This window comes from Anabrus simplex, chromosome 1, assembly GCF_040414725.1.
Source record: "Anabrus simplex isolate iqAnaSimp1 chromosome 1, ASM4041472v1, whole genome shotgun sequence".
NCBI classification, from domain to species: domain Eukaryota; kingdom Metazoa; phylum Arthropoda; class Insecta; order Orthoptera; family Tettigoniidae; genus Anabrus; species Anabrus simplex.
The window spans coordinates 827,696,769-827,712,123 of record NC_090265.1 but is presented as its reverse complement, the minus strand read 5'-3'; the positions used below and the strand labels follow the sequence as shown (position 1 = coordinate 827,712,123).

The following is a 15,355-nucleotide window of genomic DNA, read 5'->3' as shown; positions in this document are numbered from 1 at the left end:
ACGATAGATTTTCTGAATTTACACATGCTGCAGTCTATTTATATCCCAACCAAACTTGCCCTGTCATCGGGTAGTAATTGTGAGCGCAAATTTGAACTGACACAGAAATCATTCGTCAATCAAAATGAGAACACTGGCTAAGAAGACAGAAGAGACAAATAAGGCTGTAGTAGAAAATCCACAAAATAAAATAAGACAAGCACTAGACCTCAATGAGAACATGGATGACCTCTTAGCGGACTGGGAGAACAATTTAGGTCTAATTAACAGTGATAGCCGCAGTCTTGCAAAGGAGTCGTTGATTTATTATCTATGAGGATATATAGTACGCAATATATGCAAGGTCACAAAATGTCATAAATGTGTCAGCCTGCTTCACGGAAAGCCTACAGAAGAAATACTTGTCGCAGCCCTCACATTTATTAGGGACTATAGCAATAAATACAGCACCGGCAGCACTTTCCTCACCCATCCTTCAAGAACAGTTTATAATGGATTCGTGCAAGCTGAAAGTGTAGTGGAACAAAAACTCTCCTTTGAACATAGCCTATGGAGCGATATATTTTACGAGTGTTCGGACGGTTTGCACAGTATCACTATTAATTCGAAAGAATTAGGATGCTGCGATGACCATGTTGCGGACATTATCCCTAAACTTGTGTTACATTATATGAAATGTCAATTTTATTTTGTTACAAGACATATGAGAAAGGAACTGAAATCTCCTAAGAGCACAAAGTCTACCCGGAAGCTATCTAAACTATCTGACAACTGATTTCTGGAATGGTAAGCAAAAGCGTAATATTTTGCAATCAATAATTGCCTTTTATTCGTATGGTGACTCGTCAGCTCAAGCTAAAATACTGCTCCACTATCGGCAGCCCTGAAGATGGTTTTCCGTGGTTTCCCATTTTCACACCAGGCAAATGCTGGGGCTGTACCTTAATTAAGGCCACGGCCGCTTCCTTCCAACTCCTAGGCCTTTCCCATCCCATCGTCGCCATAAGACCTATCTGTGTCGGTGCGACGTAAAGCCCCTAGCAAAAAAATAAAATAAAATACTGCTGGGAGAGCGGTCTAGCGGAGGAACCGATGAACTAGGGGAGTGATCACACTTCTTCCTTCTACTCGCTATGTCCACACTGTTGTTTACATACACCATCTAGTGGCACCATGCGCAAGTGCATGCCGTACGTTTCCAAATGCATATCTTAGATTTTCCGTGTTGTCTCCTGTTCGCGAGAAAGAAAAAATAGTTACCATGACTTATCACTCGACCTACATATTAACTAAATTTGCCTTACGAGCAATTCTGAAATAATGTCAACAAAAGAGGAAGAAGTTGCTCACAACTGAAGTATTTCCTCCCCCTTTCCCAGTCACGAAAAAAGGATGATCTCACACAATGTACTGGAAATCTTTCCCTGGATTCACCGCGTAGCTGTGATTACAGAAGTAACAATCTAGGGAGCTGCCATGATACTTTTCATCTAGTACAGAGGATTCCTTCCCCATACCCACACTATTGAAGGCTTGCTAGATGCTCGCCTTCTGTGCTGAAGATTGCGGGGTTTTTTTTTTTATCCCAGGGCGGCCGGTTCGTGCCAGTAGATTCATTGGCTCGTTGAAAAATAATTTCACGACGAAAACTCCGTGTCCTCCGTCACTGTTAAGAACAAAAGCAGTATAATGTAAAACGAACAAGTGGCTGCGCGGTTTGAGTCACGTAGCTATCAGTTTGCAGTTGGCAGCCCTGAAGATGGTTTTCCGTGGTTTCCTATCTTTACACCAGGCAAATGCTGGGCCTCTACATCAATTAAGGCCACGGTCGATTCCTTTCCAATCCTAGCTCTTTCCTATCCCATTGTCTCCATAAGACCAATCTGTGTCGATGCGACGTAAAGCAAAATGTGAGAACAAAATAAAATTTACCAACACGAGGCTGACGCTGACGAATTTGAAGACCTTCAAATACCACTGGACCAAGCTGGAATCGAATTCGCCAACATGAGTTCAAACAGTCAAAGTCAGTAAACTCAGCGAAGGACAGTAGTTGAAAGAGCTTTTAACACATTATTATTATTATTATTATTATTATTATTATTATTATTATTATTATTATTATTATTATTATTATGTCCGGCTCGTTGACTGAATGGTCAGCGTACTGGTCTTCGGTTCACAGGGTATCGGGCTCGATTCCCGACCGGGCCGGGGATTTTAACCTTAATTGGTTAATTCCAATAGTCCGGGGACTGGGTGTTTGTGCTGTCCCCAACATCCCTGAAACTTACACACAACACATAACACTATCCTCTACCACATTAACACGCAGGTACGTACACATGGCAGATGCATCCCACCCTCATCGAAGGGTCTGCCTTACAAGGGCTGCACTCGACTAGAAATAGCCACGCGAAATTATTATTATTATTATTATTATTATTATTATTATTATATTGTTATTATTATTATTACAGTCTAAATCGTTTATAACGAACCCGAAGGGAACGCCAATCAACGGTCGTTATAGGCGATAGTCGCACAAACCGGATTTTTGTTGTTGCTAAAAATGTCATCTGTAAGTTTTAGGCTGCACACTTACATGGTTAATATATATTACTTAATACAGTAATATATAAAGAGGCAAAATTTGTATGTAATGGCTAAGTTCAGGAACTACTGGACCGATTCCAGAAATTATCTTACTAATGTAAATATTCATTATCCCTGACGGACATGGGCTGTATTTTATTTTCAAAACAATTCGAGGTGGGGTGGGGGGCACAGGGGAGATATAAATATACTACGCTAATATAGGCGAAATATCGAATTTGTCGTACAAGGACGAAACAAAGCTCAATTTAAGTCCCTTGACGCAAACAACAAAACTCGGTGAGCCCTACGGGCCCGAAAACCATGTTTTAAGACCCTAAAACCAACCGTTATGGAGATATTGGTACCACACTACCCCTGCTCTAGGAATCGGATAAAGAAATGAACTGCCGTAACCAATGACAACGTCAGCTCCAGTATTCTTACAGCAGCGAGATTATCTACAATATATCACAAAAACCTAACATGTTGCAGACATGAAAACTGGTATTTGGAATCTCCTTTAAAAATAAAAGAACACACATTTTTGTTTTCAGAAAATCCACTTAAGGTGTGACGGCGAGGAGATGAAAAGCAGTGAGGAACGAGTTGAATTATTTATATGAGGATACATATATCTCAGAAACTGAAGATGATACATACATTAAAACTGGCACTTGGGAATCTCCTTTAAAAATAAATGAACACACTTTTTCTGGAAAATCCACTTAAGGGGATGAAATCATAAAAAAGCGGTTGATTTTTTAAATGAGTATCTTCTTCTACCGCTTTTTCCACACCTGTGGGGTCGCGGGTGCGTACCGTGTCGCACATGTGGATGTGACCCTGTTTTACGGCTGGATGCCCTTTCCGACGGCAACCCCGTGTGTAGGGATGTAATTACTATTGCGTGTTCCTGTTGTGGTTAGTAATGTGATGTGTTGAGTGAATATGAAGAGGAGAGTGTTGGGACGAACACAAACAACCTAGTCCCCGAGCCAGATGAATTAATCACACGCAATTAAAATCCCCGAGCCAGCCCGGAATCGAACCCGGAACCCTGTGAACCGAAGGCCTCAACGCTGACGACTCAGCCAAGGAGTGCGGCAGTTTTTAAAATGAATATATCTACAGTAACTTATATCTCATAACTTTAACACGTTACAGACGTGAAAATTGTTATTTGTACTCCCCTTTAAAAATAAACACGTACTTTTTGTTTTCAGAAAATCAACTTAAGCTGGAGATCAAAAATAAGTGAGAAGGTGTTGAATTCTTTTTATGAGGATGCTTATATCTCAAAAACTAAGATGTTACCGACATAAAAATTTGTATTTGGAATCTTCTTCAGAAATAAAGAAGCCCCATCTTTTTTCCGACTTAAAAGGGAACTGTGTCTCACATGTAGAGTTCCATGTCGCATGTTCCAGATTTAGCTCTGCCAGTATCCTGGTCATCTTAGTCCCAAAAGGCAATGCCACAAACGTGGTTTACAAAGAGGCTTTGGGGTAAATGAAATGTAAATTTTCGGTGAGTTTTTATACTTTTAGGGATTTTCAGATAATGTCTCAGTGCCGTACCGAGGAACAATTAATTTTTATCAACTTAAGAAATCCTCGCGAGCGAAGCCATGTGTAACAGCTAGTTAACAGAATAAAGTTAAAACTTAAAAAAAAAACATACCGGTAAGTGAAATAAGTACTGTATTGACAGTACAGTGTTAGTGGAGTGGAATTGCGTGGAATTCCATTGGCTTTCGCTTGAAGAGTAGATCCATTGATCGTCACATTATATATTCTTTGCTTCTAAAACCGTCTAAGTAAAGACTATTCAATATCTCTTGGGCTTAGATAATGTGGCCCGCTTGATATTCAAAGATATTTTTCGAAAGTAGACTCTATTTTCTCTCTGTCCTTCCAAATCGTAGAAATCGTTAAGTGTGATACACCCAATTCATTCCCGATGCTGACACTTGTTTCCCCATTTTAATCGCCATATGCGTGACATTGCTTCAGTATTTAACACTCCTTTCCTTTTGAAACATCTTCACAGCGATGCTTGCCTTGACTGTTGACTGATTTGAAATTTACAATAATAAGCGTTATAATGTTGTCAGCAATCCCCAAATACGTAAATTAAAATTGGACGTTATAGCCGATTCATTTATATGAAAATGTAATCAAAATATGTCGTTTTATACGATATGTCGTTAAAAGCGATGTCGCAATAAAGGGTTACGACTGTATTGTTACATCTAAGCAATTCGTGTAATAATGATTCCATGTGACTAAAAGTTCAAAGAGAACTCAATGTGCCGGACATTTGCTCCGAAAAGTTAACCAAGGATATCCTAGCCTCCATATGAAGGAACAACGTATGGAAAGGAGCGAGAGCTTGAAAATATTTCGCAACAATTCTGTCCCGATTTAAATGCTGGTAATGAACAGCGAAGTAATCTGAGTTTCCTCTTATTTTGAAGAGCTTCCTCTTTTTTCAATGAATGAAACGAAGCAACCTGAGCTAGGTCACTGATTCCTCGCTCCTTTTTAGAGCAACGAGTTTGCAAGTAGAGTTGCCTCACACTTCATATGAATAAAGTCGACTTCTTGCCTCACTTTTAAGTTCTCCCTTCGAGAAACCGAAGTCAGCTCAGGTGACTGCAGCTTGCAGAATGAAGTCGTTTTGCAGAGACGGCTGCCTTTCTTATTTGAAGACTTGTAAAATTGCTTTTTAAAGGAACGTTTTATAAAGTGTAAATACTGCCGAATTATTATAGTACATTCTTGCAAGAAATAAATGCAAAAACACTGATTAGTAAAAATGTGTACGATACGTCTACAAGTTCTACGAATGTTGTATACCAGCTTTAGTAAAATTCTGGAAGAAAGGTTCATAATTTCTACTAATTTCGCAAAGCAGCTTTAGTTACTACTCCTAACCTCAATGTGAATACAAAACTTGTTTCTTCTATCATAATATGTGCAAACACATTCTAGATAATACGCCATAAAATTATACTAAACAAACTTTTTACACTAAATCATATTTAAGTTTGAGGTGGCTAATCTTAGATTTTACTGATAACAGGATTGGTTTCGCCATCGATCAGCTCTATAAGCCGTTCAATTTTATGGGCTTGTTTCCCGTCTACTTCAAGTCCATATTATTTTTCGGCCAGTTTACCATATTGGACAGCTTTTATTTCATGGCGATTCTGCTACAGACATGCCAACAAATGTTCATATTTCTCTTTAATGCTGGTAGCTGTTACTGTATGGCCGTATAGCATGCCCAGAAACGCTCGCGCATCCTTTTTGCAAGTCATCTTCACCCTGAACTTCACAACGGTTAGCCTTGCTTGGTTCTACTGAGCGGAACACCTGAAAACAATCAATGTACGGCTGCGCGCGCGAAAATTGGAAGCTTTCAAAGTCTGCTCAGGCCGTGTAAGAGCAAGCTCTATTAACCATAAGTTTTTATTCATAAGAAATTTGTGAGCTTCCCCACAGTCGCTACGTTACTTTCTTCACTAATGAGGAGGATGAGTCAAGTTGGGTCTCCGTTTTATTCATACCACCCAAAGACTCTCACTTCAAAAATATTTATGTCTGAACAAAATATCGTTGTTTTTTGTTTGTTTGTTGTTTAACGTCGCTCTAATACATCAAAATGTTTCAGCGACGCAAGGATAGGAAAGGGCTAGGACTGGGCAGGTGGTGACCGTAGCCTTAAGTAAGGTACAGCCCCAGCATTTTCCTGGTGTGAAAATGGGAAGCCACAGAAAACCATCTTCAGAGCTACCGACAGTAGGGTTCGAAGCCACTCTCTCCCGAATGCAAGCTCACCATAGTAATTCCTCGTGTCCAAATATAGACCTAATGCTTTAAGTCGCTCGTGTGTTGATAATTAAGTTACAAACATAACAAAAGTATGAAGGACACTCGTCGGATACACAGTTCAAAAATAAATAAATAAATAAATAAATAAATAAATACATAAATAAATAAATAAATAAATAAATAAATAAATACATAAATAATAGCCCGGCTCCTTGACTGATTCTTAAGCGCTGCTCGGTGCCTGGATTTCTGTGAACTTAATCTATGCACAATACGTCACACTTCCAGCCACAAAGATAAGAAAATTATTTTCTTACTCATTGTTGAGGGAACTCTTAAAGTCTACGTAAGTCTGTCTAGGGCGAACTCTTAACTGAAGGTGTCTTCTTTAACAACTGTAATAAATAACAATGTTACACTTTACGTCACACTAACTATATTTTTATGGTTTTGGAGTTGCCGCGGTGGCGGAATTTTGTCCCACAGGAGTTCTTTAAGGTGCCAATAAATCTACCACTATGAGGATGACGTATTTGAGCGTTTTTAATACCATCGCGCTGAACCAGGATCGAACCTGCCAAGCTGTGCTCAGAAGGCCAGCGCTCTACTGCCTGAGTTACTCAGCCCGGTCTTTCACAAGATGCTCGAACAATGGTTTAGACACAATTTCTTTTGAGTATAAATATTGCACATAATACGTTCAGGAATTCAAGTGAAAAGTGCATACAGATTCAAAAGCTTGGATCAGAACAGAAATATTCCAATTCAGAAAACCGAGCGATTTAGCCGTGCGGTTAGGGTCATGCATCTGTAAGCTTGCATTTGGGATATAGTGAGTTCGAATCCCACCGTCGGCTGCCCTAAAGATGGTCTTTCTTGGTTTCCCATTTTCACACCAGGCAAACGTTGGGGCTGAATCTTAATTAAGGTCACGGCCGCCACCTTCTCAGTCTTAGTCCTTTCCCATCCCTCCGTCGCCGAAAACCTTCGATGTGTTAGTGCGACGTTAAGTAGCAAAAAATAAAATAAAAAATATTTTTTTAAAACCAGCTAATTCCCGTTAAAAGTTGCTCGACGTGAGAACTGTTGCCCATACACGTTTCAGAGTGATAATCTTACAAATACAACTTTAGAGAGAAGAGTTCTTAAACACATAAACTAGACGTCGGCACTTTTGTCACATACAGTCAAAGAAAAATACGCCCAGCAATAATAATAATATTAATAATAATAATAATCGTATGGCCTCAGCAACCGTGTGCAGACATTTCGATTTGACGCCATCTGGCTGTCTGCTCGTCAATTTCGACGTTCCGTTTTACTCAAGGCCCATTAGATGGCAGACAGAGTAAACCGGATCTCTCTTGGGCGACTATGGCTGAGATTTTAATTAATTTTGTCGGGTAAATACCAAATGTATCACCAGAGATCTTTTACATGCCGACATCGTACGAGTGTCGAATGGACTTTTTTCCGCCCTTTTCCGGGTTTGAACCCGCTATCTTGGGATCCGGAGACCGACACTATAATAATAATAATAATAATAATAATAATAATAATAATAATAATAATAATAATAATCAACGCTTGAAATGAATAAATACCTTTGGTAAACCGATGATATCATTGTTAGAAATACTTACCAACTGACAAATGTTTCGTACTCATACTGACGGCTGTTAATGAAGGACTGCTGAAGACACCGTCACTTCCCACGAACTCGCGCTGATGTAGCCGAGCTCTAATGAGATGACGCCTGGAACCACGGTTACTCGACGGTAGGGGTCACGCGCAGGCTCGCTTTGGCTGGTGACGTCATATGGCCTCCACCCCCCCCCCCCCCCGAACTTGCAGTGAACAAGACCAATTTTAATTGTGCGTTTCTGTTAATGATGTGCTTGTTTTTATTTAACCACTTGATTAATATTTTTCAATTTTGTCAAATATAATTGCCAGTTGTTATGTGTAGATAACTATGTTGTAATTTATTTCAGTATTTTTCAGAGCATTACAAGTAATATAATAACATTGATTAACATGAACAATTCTAGTAGCTTTCTCAGTACTAAATTATCTTTCGCCATGCAAATAAAGTATTTACGTTTTGGTTTTCGTATTTTCTATCCATCCAGTGATTTTAGAACGATTTTAAACGCAGTTTTATTTCTAAAACTGCTTACTAAAAATAAAGAAACATGACCAGTCGCACGGGATGCTTTTTACCGCTGTTTTGGCGGATTGATAGTATTAAGTAGTATTGTAAAAACCTAACATTATATTATTGTATAAGTAATTGTTTATAAATGTGTACTGGCCGGTGGAATGTTGGTGAAAAGCCCCTGAAGAAACGTCAACCTCTTCCACCATGCCAGAGTCACTCGTTTTTAGGGGAAAGAGGCTTCCCATGGTGAAAATTAATTCGAATAATTTGTCAAGAGCATGATTTTGTTTTTCTACACAATTCCCATAGGCACTTTTTTAAGCTGTTTGTACCACACACGTGGACACGGGAGTTTAGGATGTCAAATCCATTATTAATAGTGATTACAGTCTCTCCTACATAGCTGAGCTCTGAAAAGTTGTGGCATATTGCTTTACCCACAGTCAGTGATAACAGTTCAGCGGCTTTCCATACATTTTGCCTCTCCGTCCCAGTCACAAGAATATGCTTCATTGAAAGAGTATGCTCATATTGCAGGTCTTCGCCCTCACTTTGCATTTCAATTAATTTTGTAAATGCTTCTTTTGTAACAGATTGCCCACTTTTCAGTTGATATCCTTCCGCAGTAATTCAAGTGCATGAGGCACATCGTAAGAAAACCACATGTTACGTTCTTTACTTGATGGGTTTTCCAGCGAGGGTATGTCCAACGAAATACTCAGACCAGTCATACATTTCCTATTTGAAGGTCTCATGACACATACAACTGCTCTAACTTTAAATGCAGTGGTTTCTACGACTTGAATTACTTCTACTAACAGTTCTCTTGACATCGCTATATCAAAGTTGTAGTAGATAGGTTGTATCCACTTTTGAACTAAACTTATCATTACAATGACTTGGATATTACCATGGGATCCTCTAATCATTTCTTCATTTCACCGGGCGAGTTGGTTGTGAGGTTAGGGGCGCGTGGCTGTGAGCTTGTATCCGGGAGATAGTGGGTTCGAATCCCACTGTCGGCAGTTCTGAAGACGGTTTCCCGTGGTTTTCCATTTTCACACCAGGAAAATGCTGGGACTGTACCTTAATTAAGGCCACGGGCGCTTCCTTCCCATTCCTAGGCCTTTCCTCTCCCATCGTCACCATAAGACCTATCTGTGTCGGTGCTACGTAAAGCAAAAAAAAAAAAGAAGATATAAACCGTAAGATGACTGCCTTAGCAATGTCCTCAGACGACCACCTTGAGCTTCTGCCGTTTACTAAAGCTTGCTGTTGACTTTTAGAAAAAGTACCCTCAAAAACTTGAACATTACTTTTTAATTTTATTATCTCGGTATTAGCTACACTAAGACGGTCCTGAAGATACTTATTTTGCTGTTTTAAGTCACAGTTTCCTAGTCTAACTCCAATTCTGCAGTAGATTCAACAATTTTCTCATCACAGAAACATTGATGTTTACTTTTGTTATCTAGTTCCTTCCTGAAGTTAGCATTATTAACATTTTTTGCTTCAATTGGTGCCTGCAATCGTAAAATTTGCCGTACTCCTTACGATGATTTCGCTTTTGTGCCCTTTTGTGCCCTTATTTCACGATCTTTACTGGACTGACACGCTAAATAATTACCTACTACTCAGTGGCAAATATAAATGTGGTACCGGTACTGCGTCACGCCTTAAGTTACGTCTAATTGAAAGGTTTAATAACTCACTCTTCAAGTCCCTTATGTAGTCCGAGTCGTCGAAGTGTACAGAGCATACACGAGCATTTTTTTTTTTTTTTTTTTTGCTAGTTGCTTTACGTGGCACCGACACAGATAGGTCTTATGGCGACGATACGAGCATTTTTAACAGTAAACGAATCAGCCTGTTCATAGGCATTAATCCACTTTAATTTAATGCCACTGTTCTTTGGAAAACGATGACATTTTATGTATAAGTCCTTATGGTGTCTGTCGTGGTTAAAGCAACCAGCGACAGCACAACACACCATGGCACAGCACAGAAAAATTAAACTCTTACACTGTTACGAAGGTAAACACCATCAGTAGACTAATGGAATTCTGCTTGGTTTAGCGAACTTGGGTGCCGCGTGACGTCAGGAGGCGTGGCCTGCTACTGCGCACCCAACTGATGACCCCTACCGTCTAGTCTAGTAACTGTAGCTTGAACCAAATAGCTTAATACTGGAAACTCCTGCGAGAAACTGGCGACACCGCTTCTGCGTGCCACCTAGCGGTTCGAGAGGCTAACTACTCTTGCTACTGCTGTCAGCTGAAGTGTCTTATTTGTACTTCAGATCAGTAGCGGCGATTAGGGGGGGGGGCGATGGGGGGCAGTCGCCTCTCCCCCCCCCCCCCAGTTTTTGGAGGAAAGATTATTCAGTTTTAGCCGACTGAAACTAGGAGTTATAGGAATTATTAAAAAAAGCAATTTGTACAAGCCCCGTTGTCTTATCAGCTAATCTTTTCCTTCATTTTCTTCAATTGTCCTTCAGAAACCTGACAGAGGCGTTCGACCTATCACTACTGGGAACACCTTTCGAAGGCTGGTTGCTAAATTATCTTGTATGACAGTAAAGGGGGCCAGTAGCCAGTATTTCTATCCTCACCAACTTAGCTTTGGTATTCCAAAGGGCTGTGGCACTAGTATCCATTCTGCATGAATTTTCCTACGTTTAAATACTACATCGAATAAAATGTTAGTAAAAATTGACTTCAGAAATGAATTTAACATCGTTTATAGAGATTCCATGTTACCTGCAGTGCAAGCTGAAATTCCTGAACTTTATGCCTTCCTGTGGCAAGAGTATAGATACCCTTTTAACTTGTATTTTGGGTCTCATATCAATTCGTCACAGTCTGGGGTACAGCAAGGTGATCCAACAGGACCATTACTTTTTAGTCTTACACTCCAGCCTGTCGTCGTAGACTTGAACAATCCTCTTAACTTATTTTATTTGGATGATGGGACCATCGGCGATGATCCTGATGCAGTTCTTATGGAACTAAAGAAAATTCCCACTGGGTGTAAAAACATCGGTTTGGAAGTAAATCCGCATAAATGTGAAATCTACTTCTGTTCCGCGAGAAATGAGACAACAGTTTCTGCATTTCAAGGTATTGTTCCCGGTATTCACGTTACAAGAAATTCCAGTCTATCCTTACTTGGATCATCACTTACAAGTTGAGGTCATGGAGGAAATTGCGAAGCAAAAGGTAACAGAATTAATGAGCCTATATGATGGTCTACGAGTGACCAAGTCCCACACGGCATACTTCTTATTGAAGAACTGAATTTTTATTCCAAAATTGAATTACTTTCTGCTGACCACACCTGTACGGTTATTTCCTTCGTTCCTTGCTCAAGCTGATTTGACAAGACGTTGCCTCTAGTCTTTACTAAATATACCGTTTGAGAAAAATAACTGGATCCTGGTGTGGCTGTTCTCTGATTACGATGATAATGTCGAGATATGCCATCTGGCTGACGCAAGATATCACTGGAATATCATGACCAATAACTTGAGCCCTTCAGCATCCCTGGAGTTACAAAGAAGTTGGAATATGGTAAACACCCGTCGAATTTTCGATTTTTCGATTTTGTCATGTCCAACAGAAATTGTTCGAACACGATACCTTGCTCTTCAGGAAAAGGAAGCAGGTTCATGGCTTAAGGCTTTTCCAATGTGGCCACACTTATGGATAACATATTTAAAATCGCATTCGGCTTACGTCTTCGTTGCAAAATATTTCACTTACATAAGTGTATATGTGCAGCGGAAGTCGACGTTTATGGCCTCCATACTTTAAGTTGCTCTAAGAGTGCTGGTCGATGTTCAAGGCACTACTCAATTAATGACATTATCGAAAGAGCCTTTAGATTACATCTATCGATGTCCCTTCTGTCCTAGAACGGAGTGGAGTTAGTCGCACAGACGGAAAACTCCCTGATGGTCAGACTTTAGTCCCATGGAACAAAGGCAGATCTCTTCTGTGAGATAGCACGTGTGTCGATCCTTTAGCACCATCTCATTTGCCCCACAGTCGCAAGACTGCTGGTTCTGCTGTGGAATCGGCCGTGAGCAATAAAAGGGCGAAATACAGAGCAGTAACGGACTACATCTTCGTGGTATTCACAGTCGAAACGATGGGGACGTGGTATCAACAGGCTAAAAGTCCGATTTCAGATATTGGCAAACAACTATCAGCATTCACTGGAGACTCCTCTTCAACAGAATTTCTGAGGCAGCGGATAGCAATTGTTATCCAGCGAGGAAATGCTGCCAGCGTTATGTGCAGGTTTCCGGACAACGCTCCACTGGACGAAGTATATTGTCTTACACCTTAGACTTTCAAGCTGGGGCGAAGCATTAAAAAAAGGATAGTTGAAATATTGTTTTGTAACTACTGTATATAAATGTATGTAGTTATTGTCAGTTCATATTTTAATTTGTTAAAGAACGCCAGAAAGTAACTTTCAAATGCAGTGCTATAATTCTGTTTGTGAAATATTATTATTAGTTACTTATCTCCAGGTGCTGTAGTTCTGTTTGTGAAATATTATTATTAGGTATTTATCTCCAAGTGCTGTAGTTCTGTTTGTGAAATATTATTATTAGTTACTTATCTCCAAGTGCTGTAGTTCTCTTTGTGCAATATTATTATTAGGTATTTATCTCCAAGTGCCGTAGTTCTGTTTGTTAAATATTATTATTAGTTATTTATCTCCAAGTGCTGTAGTTCTGTTTGTGAAATATTATTATTAGTTACTTATCTCCAAGTGCTGTAGTTCTGTTTGTGAAATATTATTATTAGTTATTTATCTCCAAGTGCTGTAGTTCTGTTTGTGAAATATTATTATTAGTTACATATCTCCAAGTGCTGTAGTTCTGTTTGTGAAATATTATTATTAGTTATTTATCTCCAAGTGCTGTAGTTCTGTTTGTGAAATATTATTATTAGTTACTTATCTCTAGGTGCTGTAGTTCTGTTTGTGAAATATTATTATTAGGTATTTATCTCCAAGTGTTGTAGTTCTGTTTGTTAAATATTATTATTAGTTATTACTCCAATTGCTGCAGTTCTGTTTGTGAAATATTATTATTGGGTATTTATCTCCAAGCGCTGTAGTTCTGTCTGTGAAATATTATTATTAGTTATTTATCTCCAAGTGCTGTAGTTCTGTTTGTGAAATATTATTATTAGTTATTTATCTCCAAGTGCTGTAGTTCTGTTTGTGAAATATTATTATTAGTTACTTATCTCTAGGTGCTGTAGTTCTGTTTGTGAAATATTATTATTAGTTACTTAACTCCAAGTGCTGTAGTTCTGTTTGTGAAATATTATTATTAGGTATTTATCTCCAAGTGCTGTAATTCTGTATTTGAAATATTATTATTAGTTACTTATCTCCAAGTGCTGTAGGCCTACTTTGCAAGTTAAGATTCTCATACCTATCACCACGGAAAATTTGATGCAAGACCAACTACAACCTATCAGACCTTAATGCAGAATCCAACATGGCGGAAACACTGGGCTCACTGCCTTGGGACGCAGCTAAGCATTAATTCCTAATAATATAACTAACGCCGATAACGTTATAATATTCGTAAAGAAGAATTAGTATATGGAATATAAATCATGTTTCTATAGTTAGAAAATACGAAACGGTTTAAAATGATATACCAAAATCGAAACAAGTATTCGACCAATTTACGTAACCCTACACCAGTACATTTGACAATGACAAAATGTAAGGAATTATTATTCGTTGGTAAAACAACAATAACACATTACAAGAAAAAACACAAATCATCCACAAGAATGAAATGACATATCATACTCACTAAATAAGACATTCAGCAACCTAGACTACTGTACTTTAAGTATGCACATGACTCACTAACATGACCCCACAGTCAGTACACTTGAAAATGACAAAATTAAACCAACATTCGTTGGTAAATCACATAAATGGACAACATAACAAGAAAAACACAAATTACCCAGGACAATGAAACAACATTCTCAACAAGTACACATTCACCAGCCTAGTTCTACTTGAAATATTCAATTAATGGTGTATTTATAAATTATCAATTATTGATTAAAATTTGCTAACACCTTAACACACTTTTTAATCATCGTGTTCAACTTCACACTGCACTGACACTCATAATTAAGGTTACATATACTACTCTCAATTAACTGTAATCCTAACACTACCAGTGCCTTTCTTTGATTCTGTAACTTACGAAATTCTGGCTTGTAGCTGTCACTAATTATCGACTGGAAAAGTCTGAACACGTTACTGGTACAACACAAGGACATGACCATTAATGAAGGACACTTCAAACCACCTCTCTTCACTAGATTAAAATACATCATTTCCCTGTCACTATCCACAAGCAATTAATTTTCAGTCTGCAACATTTCAACGCAGACATCACACATTTTACATAAAATTTCAATCACTTGTAAAATCCACGGTGTTTCAAGGGGAACTGTGATGTCAACTACTACTTCTAATGCAGGCTGTAACGCATCTAAATGATCAATTATTCCATCATGGCTATTGTTATAATCGTCACGAGCAAAGGCTTTCGAAGAAAATTCACCAAGTTTCACGGACCTCATCTTCAATACACCTAACCCTTTGAGCTTTCTTTCAGACTCAAGAATTTGTTCCACAGAAGCATTATAAGTGCAACCACTCAATCTACTGTAGACACCAAATCTTCCCTGTAAACTATCTATCT

General features: G+C 38.8%; 1 protein-coding gene across 1 annotated transcript in view; it reads right to left on the bottom strand.

The window, feature by feature from the left end:
* Positions 1 to 8,205, bottom strand: part of LOC136857585 (pyrimidodiazepine synthase-like) — a 79,658-nt gene extending 71,453 nt beyond the window's left edge. The window contains exon 1 of the mRNA XM_067136363.2: positions 8,078 to 8,205. Within this exon, the coding sequence (XP_066992464.2) occupies positions 8,078 to 8,102 (25 nt within the window). The 5' untranslated portion in view covers positions 8,103 to 8,205. The remainder of the gene's footprint in view (positions 1 to 8,077) is intronic.
* Between the last annotated feature and the right edge of the window lie 7,150 nt (positions 8,206 to 15,355).